The sequence below is a fragment of the Taeniopygia guttata genome, chromosome 28 (assembly GCF_048771995.1).
Source record: "Taeniopygia guttata chromosome 28, bTaeGut7.mat, whole genome shotgun sequence".
NCBI lineage: Eukaryota > Metazoa > Chordata > Aves > Passeriformes > Estrildidae > Taeniopygia > Taeniopygia guttata.
In genome coordinates this window covers 3,976,029-3,989,381 of record NC_133053.1, presented here as the reverse complement: position 1 = coordinate 3,989,381, position 13,353 = coordinate 3,976,029, and the positions used below count along the sequence as shown (strand labels likewise).

At 55.9% G+C, this 13,353-nt stretch overlaps 2 protein-coding genes across 2 annotated transcripts; one reads left to right on the top strand and one right to left on the bottom strand.

Annotated features, from left to right (window-relative positions):
• Positions 1–103: 103 nt before the first annotated feature.
• On the top strand, positions 104–3,834 carry OAZ1 (ornithine decarboxylase antizyme 1). The gene is given in 5 exon segments (NM_001172764.1): positions 104–298; positions 2,173–2,318; positions 2,427–2,599; positions 3,114–3,199; positions 3,303–3,834. Coding segments are annotated over 5 exon segments (651 nt in total). The 5' UTR covers positions 104–182; the 3' UTR covers positions 3,434–3,834.
• A 2,436-nt stretch (positions 3,835–6,270) lies between these two features.
• Positions 6,271–10,275, bottom strand: PEAK3 (PEAK family member 3). The gene is made up of 3 exons (XM_012571199.5): positions 9,340–10,275; positions 8,366–9,015; positions 6,271–7,851 (listed from the first exon to the last, which is right to left on the bottom strand). Exons 1-3 carry the CDS (start codon positions 9,404–9,406, stop codon positions 6,859–6,861), a joined length of 1,710 nt encoding a protein of 569 aa, XP_012426653.4. The 5' UTR covers positions 9,407–10,275; the 3' UTR covers positions 6,271–6,858.
• Between the last annotated feature and the right edge of the window lie 3,078 nt (positions 10,276–13,353).

The window sequence follows — 13,353 nt, the reverse complement described above, 5'->3', positions numbered from 1 at the left end:
AGAAGCCGTCTCCCAGCGCGAGGGAGTGGCGCGCGCTGAGGGGCGTGGTCTCTCTGGGGGCGTGGCAGAGGAAAGGTATATTAGGAGGCAGTGGGGCCGCGGGGCCATTTTGTGTAAGCAGCGCCTGGGGAGCGGGGGGCGGAGGCGGCGGAGGGTTTCGGGGTTCGGACCAGAGCGGCCGGATGGTGAAATCCTCCCTGCAACGGATACTCAACAGCCACTGCTTCGCTAGAGAGAAAGAGGGGAATAAAAGCACCATCATGCCCGCTGTGCTGAGCCTCAGTACCGGACAGAGCAGGTGAGGCGCCGCGGCCTCCCTCAGCCTCGCACCTCTGGGCCCTCGCTGCCTCCTTCCTCTTCCTCGTCCTCGCTGTCGCCTCCCTGGTGGCCGCAGAGGGGCGGGGGACGCTGCGTGGCCAGCGGGGGAGGGGCGGCCTGGCCCCGCTGCGCGGGGAAAGGCGGTCGGGGAGGGTGGAAAAAACACACAAAAAGGTGATTTTTGAGGCCCCGGCGCTGTCCCGGCCCTGGGAGGGACCCCCCCCCGAGGGCACCCCCGGGCTGGGAGAGGCTCCGGGCAGGGCTGGAGGGGGCCCGAGGGGAAAACAGCAATTAAGGAAAGATATCGAAGGATTGGAGGCTGTTATCCCCTTATGTAACCGTGGATACTCCGCAAAACTAATCGAGGGTAAGAGTGTTACGAGAGCTGTTGGTTAAAAACGCAGCCGAAAGATTAAACACCCCTCACAGGAAGAAAGAAAATACCTGAATTAAGGTGGCTGGCGTGGAGCAGTGGATGGTCGGGACATCAGTTTGCCCTTTCCACCTCGTGTGTGGACTGTGGAAGGAGTTCTTTAACCGTTTTTCTGTTTAACTGCGGGCTAAAGATTGTTTTTTTCCTCCCTAAGAGCATGTAAACATCGCTAAAACATATTTATGGTTGCAAGCCTTCCTTCTGCACTTTTTGGGGCAGAAAGGTGAAATTATTGAATATTGCCACACTACATCTTTGGAAGAGGTTTTTTGAGGTTTATTTGTAAGGGAAATTATAAATGTGCAGTTCACAGTCATTCTCAGATAAAAATAAATAATGTTAGTACTAAAGAAAAACATCTCTTTCAAAGAGCTTAAAATAATGGGTTGGATACTCATTTAATTAAAATAACGCATACAGTCAGCGCAGATTTTGCATTTTTAATAAAACTTCGCAGTTGTTACCCTGGCTTGATATTAAAATATAATTTACCTTCCAGCACATAATATTTAATCTCTTTGCCCATTCCCAGCCTTTCTAATACGGATTATTCATCACAAGTTACAAGCTCATTAAAAAAACAACAAAACAAACAAAAAAAAAGAAATAAAACCCCCCAAACCAATCCAAACCCCGCAACTCGGGTGCAAAATGGTGGATTATTTTGTAGCTGTTTATTCGGATTTGCAAATGGCTGCAGTGGCTGCTGCTGGCACCCGGAGACAGGACGATTGTGAAAATTCCCCCAAGGGCCTCGATTGCTGCATCTGCTGAGATGACGCAACTCAAGAGTGGAGCCTGCGGGTGAAGGATGGTGCAGAGGGAGGGGCCAGCGCTGCTCTGCCTCGGGAGGAGTGAAACAGCCTTGGAAAGGATGGGGAGAAACTTAAAAATCTTCCTCACATCTTCAGAAATATGAGGTTTTTCTCCTCGAGTGCTGAGCGTTGTGGAATCGCTCTGAGGAGTTCAGTGGGAAGAGCTTTGGAGGTGTTTTTGGAGGTTTTGCAGAGGTTCAGGTGTGGCCTCGGCCACACTGGAGGTGGAGATGATTCTCTGGGAAGGTCTGGGAAATATCCCAGGGAAAAGTGATCCCTGCCTTGCTGGGCTGGGGATTTGTGCTGCCTCAGAGCAAGGAGGGCAGAAAAAAGCACATTCCTGCAGAAAGCTGCTTCTCCTGAGGTCAGAGCAGGCCTGCCCTGGCACAGAAACACACCTGGCTCACTCAACCTGAGTTTTCACTCAAAATACTGCAGTGGCAGCTCCCTGGGCACTGTCCCTGGTGTGGAGCTTCCTTTGTCCTCCCCCTTGCAGAGGGAGGAGTCCTTTGGCCTAGGTTTTGGTGTATTAACACTCTTTAAATCCTGGAAGTCCCAGGTTTTTTTCCAAGCCTTCCTGCCTGTGTAACCATGCTCCCTTTGCAGTTCCAGGGTTCCCTTCAATTGCTGTAGTAACCTGGGTCCGGGGCCTCGGTGGTGCTCCTGATGTCCCTCACCCACCCCTGAAGATCCCAGGTGGGCGAGGGAATAGTCAGAGGGATCACAATCTTTCAGCTAATTTATTTTATTCGGTGAGTACGAGGTGCAAACAGCTCGTGGTGAGCTTGGCAGCATTCCCTGCCTCACTCCCTCCTCTGGAAATGAACAGGAAAATAATTCTGTCCTTCTCCCTGCTGCAGGATAATCGGCTGAATGTCACAGAAGAACTAACACCTAACAACAGGACAAGAATTCTCAATGTCCAGTCAAGGCTTACAGATGCCAAACACATCAGTTGGAGAGCAGTGCTGAACAACAACAACCTCTACATTGAAATTCCCAGTGGTGCTCTGCCTGAGGGGAGCAAGGACAGGTGGGTCAGGGAAAACTTGGCTGTGGGTTAGCACGAGGTCTCTCAGGGCAGTGGGAGAACACTTTGCTCTTAGTAGTTTGAATGTTTAGTTTTAGTTCTTGAGGCTCTCTTGTGAGCCTGGTCTCAGGGAGAACCAGCCCAAAGTCTGGGATTTCAGGCACTGAGATTTCCAGGCTGCTTCCAGTCCATCACTGCAGTTCCTTCAGCTTTTTATGTGCCACTGAGGAGTCTGCCCTTGAGTTCTGCCTGGGGTTCAGGGATCTGCTGGTGTGAGGCTCCAGCCTGTGCCTCTTCACTAGGAATTCCTGTGTGGATTGGCTCTCAGGGCCTTGCTAACTCTCTCTGAAAGAGCACTTGCTGCCAGAACTCTGGGATTGTTCAAACAATGCTCAGGGTGGGGTTGTTGGGGTGCCTGTGCAGGGCCAGGAGTTGGCCTGGCTGATCCCTGTGGTCCCTCCCATCCCAGGACATTCCCTGTTCCACAGGCACTGAGCCCCTGGTGTTTCTCTTGCAGTTTTGCAGTTCTTCTCGAGTTTGCTGAAGAACAGCTCCGAGTTGAGCACGTGTTCATCTGTTTCCACAAGAACAGAGATGACAGAGGTGGGTGTTCCCTGCGCCTCCAGAGACACAAAATACCTTTTGGTGGAATTTTTTTTTTTTCAGTATCCCATGGGTGAAACCTGTCTCCTGCTTTATTTTCTAGCTGCACTGCTCCGTACTTTCAGCTTTTTGGGCTTTGAGATTGTGAGACCAGGGCATCCCCTTGTCCCCAAGAGACCAGATGCTTGCTTCATGGCCTACACGTTTGAGAGAGACTCAGCAGAAGAAGACTAGATTGCAATGTTTGCCTCTTTAGAGCTTTCTTGTTGTCTATAAAGATGATTCTGTAGAAATTTTGTCAACATCTTATTCCAGTCTATCTTAACTCCTGTACGAAACCTTGTGTGACCCAGCTGCTTTGGTGGTGAGATGTTGAAAATTTCAGACTCCACATCTTTCTCTGGATTTTGTGCGCATGTTGTGGTTGTGCAAAAATAAATGCTCCCTCCAAATTTAGCAGTATATTTCTTGAAGTTTAATATTGTGTTTGTGATACTGAAGTATTTGCTTTAATTCTAAATAAAAATTTATATTTTACTTTTTATTGCTGGTTTTAAGCTGTTTAAAGACTTGCACTCTTGAAGAGGTGGCTCTGGAACTGCCCCAACCATTAAAAGTTGCAGGTGTGGAAAGGCTTTGCTTGTTCTTTGCTTGACTGGAACTCGTGGGTGTGCTCTGACAGGGCTTGGAATAATCCAGCAATCCTGGAAAAGTCTACTTTTAGTGAGTAATTAGCAGGCGTGCTAATTAGGACCAGTGCTTGCCTGCTCTGCCAGTGTTTTGTAGGATATCCAAGGTGTGATTTGGTTGGGAAGTCTCAAGTGGAATGTGATCAGCTCAACCCATGGCTGCTTTAAATACCAAATATGCAACTTAAATACCTGGAATTTCAGTGTTCCCCTAAGAGTGCAGCCTTTCCAGTGTGTGCAGGTGACTCCAGGAATTCTGGCTGTGAGCTGGGAAGGTTTGTGGTGCTCCTGCAGCTCAATGTCATTGAGGCTGGGCAGGTTTCTTGGGGTTTGTGGTTGAAGGGTGAGGAGGGGGCTGTGCTGGGAACCCCCTGGTGTGCAGGATGGTGAGCAGAAGGGCAAAGGGGCTCCTTGTAATGCTGGAATTAACAACCTTGAACTGAAGTTACAAGTCTCCAAAGGGGCTGAGCTTTAAGGTGAATGATTTCCATGTTTTTCAGTGCTTGCAGGCTTGTTTGGCACTGTTGGAGCTGATGAATCTTTCCTCTATAAAACCTTGGAACAGGGAATCCCTGGCATGGGTTTATTTCACCAGGTTCTGCTGGGTGTGAGTAGAAGTCTGAGTGCTGTGAAATGTGTGTGTAAGGCCCTAAAGTTTCCCCCACAGCCCATCCCTGGGCTCAGCAGTGTTGGAATCCCATGGAATACACTGAAATAGCCCCTGGAACTCCTTGGAGATACAGCACAGAGTAACCTGGGGCTGTGTGAGCAGTGGTGTGGTGCAAACTGGGGGCTCTTGATGGGCTCTTTAATTTGCTCTTCCCAATTCTCTCATGGCCCTACATTTGTGCTCATCCTGGAGGGATTTTTTGGAAGGCCAGTGACAGGGCTCTGAGAAACTGCATGGAGCTGAGCTGGGGGAGGTTTGGCATGGAGCTCAGGGAAAGGTTCTTCCCCCCGAGGGTGCTGGCACTGCCCAGGCTCCCCAGGGAATGGTCCCGGCCCCGAGGCTGCCAGAGCTGCAGGAGCGTTTGGACAGCGCTCTTGGGGGTGTTGGGGGGTCTGGGCAGGGACAGGGGCTGCGCTGATGATCCCTGCGGGTCCCTCCTTGCTCAGGATATTCCAGAATTTCATGGTGGTGGCATGACCAAGGGAAGGTGTCCTTGTTTTGCTCAACAGGCTGGCACAGGGCTGAACTTCTGCTGTTATCTGGAAAAATCCCTGTTTTTCTCTGTGACGTGGTACCTGTGCCATGTTCTGCTCTCCACAGCAACAGGAGTGTGGAATGTGCCTGGTCCTGCCTCCAAGGGATGGTTTTGGTGACTTTGGATGCTCCTGGCAGAAGGGGAGGGGGTCACCCACGCTGGAAACCAGAACTGGGCGGCTGTGGATCCTTGGAGCTGCCGGCCTGGGGCTGGGCAGGAGCCACGGGAGCGGGTTTGGCTTTGTCTCTCCGGATGAGGGGCTGTGCCCTGGCCTTTACTGCCCTCTGGGAGCCACGGCAAACACTGCAGGAGAGCCTGGGACAGCAGGGCCGGGCTCTCCGGGGCGCCTGGAATGAGGTCTGAACCCAATCTCTGTGCCTGGCAGTGCCTGTGCCAGGGCTGATGGGCTCCAGCCTGGGCAGGGAGGCTGCACTGGGGCATTTGGGTGCTGCTCCAGGTGGGAGCAAACCAACCCTGGAGCTGGGACTGAGCTGCTCTCTGCAGGGCCCCAGCTCTGGTTTGTTTTTTTTTCTTGGAGCTCAGGGACTCCTAGGAGGAATTCTCCCCACTCCAGCAATGCCCCAGGCTCTGGTGACTGCCCCATGGGCACAGCAGACTTGGGGAGGCTCTGTCCCACTGTGGGCACAGCCCTGCTGCTGGCAGGTGATGGAGTCACTGAATCATGGAAAAGTTTGGAAAAGCCTCCTGAGACCATCGAGTCCAACCATTACCCCATCACCGCTAAACCATGTCCCCAAGTGCCACACCACACATTGTTGGGACATTTCCAGGGATGGTGACTCCAGCACTGCCCTGTGCTGATGCCTGATCACTCTTTCAGTGAAGGAATTTCTCCTGACAGCCAGCCTGGATGGCTGTGAGTGGATTAGTAATTGCTGAGGAATAATTGAAATGACCTTCACCATTCTGGTCCCTCGACATCCGTGTGGATTTGGGGACTGAGTCCAGGTCCCACGTGCTGCCAGGTGTTTCACAGCAAGGAGCAGATGCCACAGCCCTGCCTTGGTGCCCATGAACTCACCTGAGCTGTTCACTAGAGCCCATGGAGGCTGTCCTGGGTAATCACCACTGGGAAGGGCAGTTTGGCTTTGTGTTCCCCTCTGGATCCATCCCTGGACTGTGTAATGCTGGCAGAGAAGCACGTAAAGGACCAGTGTTTGAGAAGCTTGGCTCCAGGTTTTATTGAAGCTGTATTTTTCCCTTTAAAATGTCATTTTTATTAGTGACTGTGCCACAAATTGTCTCTGGGAAGCACAGGCTGAAGGACCTGTTGTTTCTCCTCTGCTGAGAAGGGTGAGCTGTGATGGGTGGCTTTGAGTATCATTTAAAACAGCAAAAACGCTCTGAGGGGGTTTTGTTCAAAGTCTGAACCCCATAAACTTTACTTGGGATTATCAGCCACTAAATTGGTGCCTGGGGCTCCCATCCAGCTTCCTTTCCTCAGGTGTTCTGATAAACCAGACTTACAGAGTATCAAGCAAAAATTGTTTGAGGGTATAAACCCACACTCAATGGTTTTACACACTTCATCATCTACGTGCTATGGGGGGAGTGGGTTTAGGTTTGTAGAGCTTTCCCAGCAAAGACCTGGTGGGATTTCTTAGGAACTGGAATGATTCTATGAAAAGACCCTAAAAATAATTTAGTTTCAACTCCCCTGCCATGGGCAGGGACAGGTTTGGCCGGGCCCTCGTGAGCTCTTGGCTTTGAGGAGACCTTTGGGTAGGCTGTACTGGAGCTTGGTTTAGGGAGCATAGAGAACCTGGGTGACCTGGTAAAGGGTGTGTTCAGTGACCCCCTGGAAGTACTGGCAGCACAGCCACTCCTCCAGGCCGGGGCTGGCCCTGGCCCCAGCTGAGTTCTCTGCAAACCTCAGGAGCAGCAGAGCCCTCTTGACCTGCAGCCAGCTCCGGAGCAGCTCGAGGCTCTTCCTGCTCCTGGCAAAGAGCTCCTGGCGTGGCCCCCAGAGCAGCACCTGCAGGATGCCCCTGGCCTGCTCGATGGACACCCTCTGCTGAGGATCCCTGTGCAGGAGCAGCGTGGCCAAGCGCTTCAGTCCCGCCGAGTAGATGGACAGCGAGGGGATTTCGGGAAGCCTTTTGCTTCTGAAGCCCAAAATGTTCTCCAGGGAGATGTCCACGTGCAAGATCTGATAGATCAGCCTGCCCACGTTCAGCTCAGCTGCTGCTGGAGGGGAGGGCGCAGAGAGAGCCTGGCTCCAGTCCTGCTCCTGGCTGCTGGAACAGGGGCTTTGCTTCTCTTGCACCTTGAAGAAGCTGCTGATGAGCAGCCGTGGGAGGGACAGTCCCAGCGGCTCCTTCTGGCTCTGGGGGGGACATGGGCACTGCACCAGCAGCAGGTTCTCGGGGCACAGGTCCCCCTGGGCCACGTTCTGCCCCCGGAGGTGCTCCAGCCCCATGCAGAGCTGCAGGAGGAGGAGGCAGCCCAGGCGCTCGTAGTGCCCGGGGCTGGTCCTGTGCAGAGCGTGGGAGCCCTTCACAAAATCTGCCAGGGTCTGCTGAGGAACCTCGGCACAAAGGAGCACCTGCAGGACGGGCTGGGGCGCAGGACAGGCTGCTTCCTCTCTGGAAGGGCCCTGCCTCTGTGTTCCAGGGATTCCTGGGAGCACCAGCTCCCGAGGGAGGCGGTCGGTGAAGCGGCCGAGCAGGCGCTGGATGCTGCAGTGTGTCCCCAGGGAGCTCTGCACCCCCAGGCTGGAGCAGCACGGCTTGGGGACCTGCAGGGACACACAGGACAGGGCCAGCTGTGCAAGGACAGAGCCTTGTTCTGGGCTGGGCCACCCTGCCAGCTCAGGGCCACCAGCCCTGCTGTGACCCACATGTGGTGCTGGGGTCCCCCTGCACCCTCTGAACCCCAGAGTGGAGCCAGGATGGCTTTGAGCAAGAGCTGGGACATGAGGGGTGGGGCAGCCCCCCGATGGGCTGGGCTCTCATCCTGCTCTCCTGGGCAGCCAGCTCTGCTCCAGCCTCTCCTTTGCCCGTGCTGGCCCCTCTGGCTGAGTTAGCAGGACGTGTCCCACAGCAAGGGCGATTTTGACGTGTCCTTTGGCCCCAGGGGAACTGTCACCCTCATCACCGAGCCCCTGCCAGCACCGTGTCATCCAGCAAATGCAGAAGTGGCTGCAGGAAGGGGAAGTGGCCCCAGTGTCGTGTTCTGTGGAAAAGCCAACGCTCCTGGGTCTGCTGGCTCCCTCTGCACCACCCAGGCCTCTCACCCCGATTCCCCCTTACCTTGGCTGCAAACTGCAGCTGGCTGTGCTCAAAGGTGAAGCCCACCCTGAAGTACCAGCTGTCCCCGCTCTGGCAGCAGGGCTGGGGCTCCAGGACACTGAGCGCTGCCCAGCGCTTCCCCACCAGCTCTGCCTCCAGCAGCTGCTGCCTCTCCTCGGGCCCCACCAGCTTTTCCTGCATGAGAGCTGAGAGCCGGGCCAGGGAGGCCTCCTGGCACCCCAAAACCACCCCACAGACCCCAGCCGGGCTCTCCAGGAGCTGCCCCAGCTCCCTGTCCGCTGTCCCAAATGTCACCTCCTTCAGGCTGGCTGGGGGGGCTTTCTGGGGGCTGCTTCGGGCCAGCGGCTCCCCCAGGCTTTGGGACTTGCTCAGGGGCTTCTTGGGTGCCCAGGAGGGTCCGTCCCGCGGGGGAGCCCCCTCCCCGGGCTGCAGCTGGGCTGGGGGGATGCTGTAGAGGATGCTGCCAGCCCGTGGCTCAAGGTCCTCATGGCAGTGCTGGGATGGTCCCGGCTCCGGGAGGGACTCGGCTCGCTGGAGCTGCTTTTTGGGCAGTGGGGGAGGCAGGGGGTCCGGCCCGGGCTGGGGGAGGGGTCTCCCGGCGCCTTCCCCTCGGCTGGCCTTGCGGGGAACGAGGTGGGCCCGCAGCTCTCCTGGGGAGGGAGGGACAGACGTGACAGGACAGAGGAGACGGGATGGAATGGGATGGGATGGGATGGGATGGGATGGGATGGGATGGGATGGGATGGGATGGGATGGGATGGGATGGGATGGGATGGGATGGGATGGGATGGGATGGGATGGGATGGGATGGGAGTACAACACGCTGTTTTTGCCCCCTACATATTTCCAGCCCCAAAGCCACACCCAACACCAGCCCGAGGGGTGACACCGGGGGAGGACAGGGACAGCAGTGCCACTGCCAGAGGTGACACCTCGGCCAGGCAGGGGCACAGCGGGGTCCGGAGGTCACTCACCCACGTTGCTGTAGATGAGGGCTGAGCTGGGGGGCTGAGGGGGGCAGCCCCCCGGCGTGTCCGGCATGGCAGTGCCCAGTCCGGGGGCACTGTGGGATGCAGAGCTGACCCTGCACGGAGCCGGAGGCAGCGTCACCCCCACGGCTCCCGGTGCCGCTCGGAGGAAAAACGCGGAGAAAAGGGGAAGCAGCGGCCTGGGGAGCCTCAGCGGGGCGGTTTTGGGGAAAAACACGGGGAGTTTGGTGGCCCAGTGACTCCAGTTGCCACGCTGGGAAATCCTGGGTGTGGGAGCTGGCCCAAGGGCTCCACACGCGCTGGTTCCCACCTGCACGGGACACACCCGTGTGTGCCCAGGGCCTGATGTGTCACCTGTGGTCCTCGCTGGGTGACCCCAGGGAGGCCACAACGCTGGCAGAGGTGTGGGACAAGAGCAGGAGAAGCCTTTGACGCCCCCAGCCAAGTCTGGGGACAGGACAGGGGTCTGGGCACGGGGAGGGAGCAGAGGGAGCCCAAAGGAGGAGGGCACTGGGATGGAGCTGCTGGTTTCACTTCCCTGTCCTGGTGCTGGGCTCTGGCTGTGGTGCCACCAGCGATACCGAAACCACGGTGGCTTTGTCTAAACCTCCCCGTTCTGCTGGAGCGTTCCAAGTTCAGCTGAGCAACCCCAGCCGGTGCCCCCACTCCATCCCCAGTGCCCCCAGACCCCACAAAGCGCTGGGCGGGGGCAGCAGCCGTGCTGAGCCCCTTTGCAGAGCCCCCCGGTACCTGTGAGGTGTCCCTGGCAGCGAGGGGGTCCCGCGGGGCTCCAGCTCCACATCCCGGAGCCGCAGCAGCTCCCGCTGCCCATCCCAGCCCCTCCTGGTGCTGCCCATGGCGCGCTCGGGGTGCTCGGCAGGGCAGGATGTGCTTTCAACACCTGCTCGGGCTGGCTGAAGGAAGCTGGGGCTTGGCTAAGCTGGGGTTTGGCTAAGCTGGGGTTTGGCTAAGCTGGGGTTTGGCTCAGTTGGGGTTTGGCTCAGTTGGGGTTCAGCCTCGCCCCCCAGAAGCCCCCGGAGCCCCCTGGCATCGCTGCGGCCCCACCGTGGTCACTGCATCACCGTCAGTGCCACCTGTGTGTTTGTGTCCCTCGAGCTGCTCCTTCTTCCTGGACGGCTCCAAGGACGGCTTTAAGGGTGGCAGCTGCTCTGAGGAGAGGATTTCCCCCCAAACCCCCCTCAAGTCACAGAATTAATTCCCCTTCCTCCGGGTTATTGCTCTGGGTGGGTTGGCAAGGAGGAATATTTTTATTTTCTTCCACAGACCAAGGTTGTGGGTTCAGTTCCTGTCAGAGTTGGAGTTGTGATCCCTGTGCTTCTCTTCCAACTCAGAATATTCTTTATTTGTGATCTGTCTTTTTGCTGGGATTTCCTGCAGCCATTGCACAAGAGGAGCCCAGCCCTTGGAAAACACCTTTACTTTTGCCTCCCAGAGCTTTACAGATGCTCAAAGTGCACCAAGTGACCCAACTCAGCTGGAAAAAATCCTCCCATTGGTGTCTGTCCCCTCAAGCAGTAAGTCACTTTTTAAACACTCTAAACCTGAAATATTTCAATATTTCCTCCCTTCTAGCCACTCTTTGATTTATCAGTGGTGCCACTGTGGGTGCTGTGGGAAGGCAGCTGCAGGATTTCTCCTGGGGGGCAGCGAGGTTGGGATGGGAAATGTGGGAAATGTGGGTTTCCACGAGGAAAGTGGAAAATGTCACTGCTTGAGCCCCAGAACAGCAGGACCCCAGATCCAGGTGCCTCAGCAGGGCTTTGGGGGCTGGGGTGGGACTTGGGGGGTGCCAGGAGCCCATGGCTCCCTCCCCCTGTATTTATTTCTGAATTTCCCAGGGGGGTTGTGGCTGTTGGCTGGGGCTGGGGCCGTTTCTGGGTGCTGAGGCCATCTGTGAGAGCTGATAAAGAACTCTGTGGGGCTGAGTCACGCTTGGATCCAGCTCAGGGAGGAGCTGCAGGGCTCTGGGAGGGGACAACCTGCACCATCCACCCCATGTTGCACCAACAACCCAGACTGGTTTGGGTTGGAAGGGACCTCAAAGCCCACCCAGTGCCACCCCTGCCATGGCAGGGACACCTCCCACTGTCCCAGGTGCCCCAAGCCCTGTCCAGCCTGGCCTTGGGCACTGCCAGGGATCCAGGGACAGCCACAGCTGCTCTGGGCACCCTGTGCCAGGGCCTGCCCACCCTCACAGACAATTTGTTTAGAAGCATCACTGTTTTTTCCCTAACGAATAAAATTACCTTTAAGAAGCACCAGAAAATGGTAGGAATAAAATTCTAGAACTCCTGCCATGCCTGTGACCCTGCCAAGCTGGACAGAAGTGGCCAGGGAAAGAGGGACAGCCAGGAACTGCATTTTAGCTGTGAAATTCCTCATTTGTCTTATTCCAGCCAAGGAGAAAATGCCAAGTTGAAAAGCCACCCAAGCCCTTAACAAGGACACTCTTTTCCCGTGTCCAACCCTTGCAGGACTGTGCAAAATGCAGATTTAATGGAGCATCCCTGAATCCTTTGGTGGGTTCTGCTGCCTGTTCCAGGTGGATAAATCAGCTGCAGGACATGGTCCTGATGGCACTGACAGCATTTGCAGACTGGTCCAGGAGCTGCTGAGCCCTTTCCCCCCCTGGATTTTGGGGGACTGATGCAGGGAAGTTTTTCTTAGCTCCAGCCTTTTTGGTTTGTAAGGAAATTGGTTTCTCTTTTCAGTGGGAGATAGGATCTTTAAACACAGCCGCTGGAAAATGGCAGTTTTCTAATTGTCTTTATTTTTTTTCTGTTTTTTTTTTTCTTTTTTTTTTTCCATGACATCACTCAGCAGCCCTCGAGGGCTGTGGGGATGCTCCGTGCTCAGCTCAGAGCACTGAACCCACCCTGGTGCTCTCTCAGCATCTCCATCCTGCAGCTCACCCCCAAACGGAGCAGGGGGTTCAGCCCTGACTCCCACGGTGCCCCCACACCCCGGGCACGGGCAGGACCTGTAACCTCGACCCTGTGCCACGAAACGCAGGAAATGAGAGCAAAACCCCAATTTCCTCCTTCCTCCCGCGGCAGCTCTCGTGGGGGCTGCAGCCTCGCGGTTATTTTGGCAGCCAAGGCCACCCCTCCCGGTGGGATGGGGAGGGAGCCGGGAGCCCCCCCGGTCCCCAGGCTGTGTGTGGATGGAATTCCGGGCTGGAGCAGCCCAGGGCTCGTTTCTCCAGCAGATGGAGGCATTGCTTTGCTCCCAGTGCCAGCCCAGCTCTGGGAGATCCAGGACTGGGGCTGGCAGGGGACAGGGCGGGCACTGAGCCTGGAAAGGGACACGGGGGGATTTGGGGAGGGGCAGTGACCCCTTTGAGGGGGACACATGTCCTCGTGTCCCCCTCAAACATAAAACTGGTGCAAACATAACACTACCCCATGGCAGGTACAGCTCACGAGGATGTGGCATCTCCCAAGGGTGGCAGGTTAAAATAATGATGTTTTTACCCCAAAAACCAGTGGATGGAATGGTTTAAAATATCCGTGTTTCAGTGTGGACGTACTCCTGTTTGGAGTTTCCAATCAAAATAGTGTTACTATATAGAGGGACCAAGAAAATCTGTTTTTTTTGGTAGTTCCTGCAGTTGGAATGGGTGATCTGGTCCACGGAACAGTTTGAGTTTGATCTTTCCAGGCAGCACTTGGGACTTTCTGTAACCTCTTGGAACACCTGGATGCTCCAAGGCACCGTTTTCACAACTTTTTTTCCAGCTTCTCTTTCTCTTTGGCCAAGGGGACCCTGGGCTGGCTGAGCCCATGGTGGGGACAGCGGTGGCAGCTGTGCCAAGGGCAGGGGTGGCCTTGGGGGGGCCAGGCTGTGCCCTGGGGCTGGGGGGATGGCGAGGGCACTGGAAGGGTCACTCTGTGGAGGAGAAACCCCCTCCCTCTCCCTCCTCACTGGCTCCTGCCCACAGCCCCACTGCAGTGCCCCCCCGTGCCTCAGTTTCCCCTG

Excerpts from the sequence above, each read along its gene's own strand:
- PEAK3 (XM_012571199.5), bottom strand. The coding sequence starts at position 9,406 with ATGCCGGACACGCCGGGGGGCTGCCCCCCTCAGCCCCCCAGCTCAGCC. Across the intron at positions 9,016-9,339 it reads CCTCATCTACAGCAACGTGG|GAGAGCTGCGGGCCCACCTC; the intron begins GTGAGTGACCTC and ends CTCCCTCCCCAG. Across the intron at positions 7,852-8,365 it reads AGCTGCAGTTTGCAGCCAAG|GTCCCCAAGCCGTGCTGCTC; the intron begins GTAAGGGGGAAT and ends GTGTCCCTGCAG.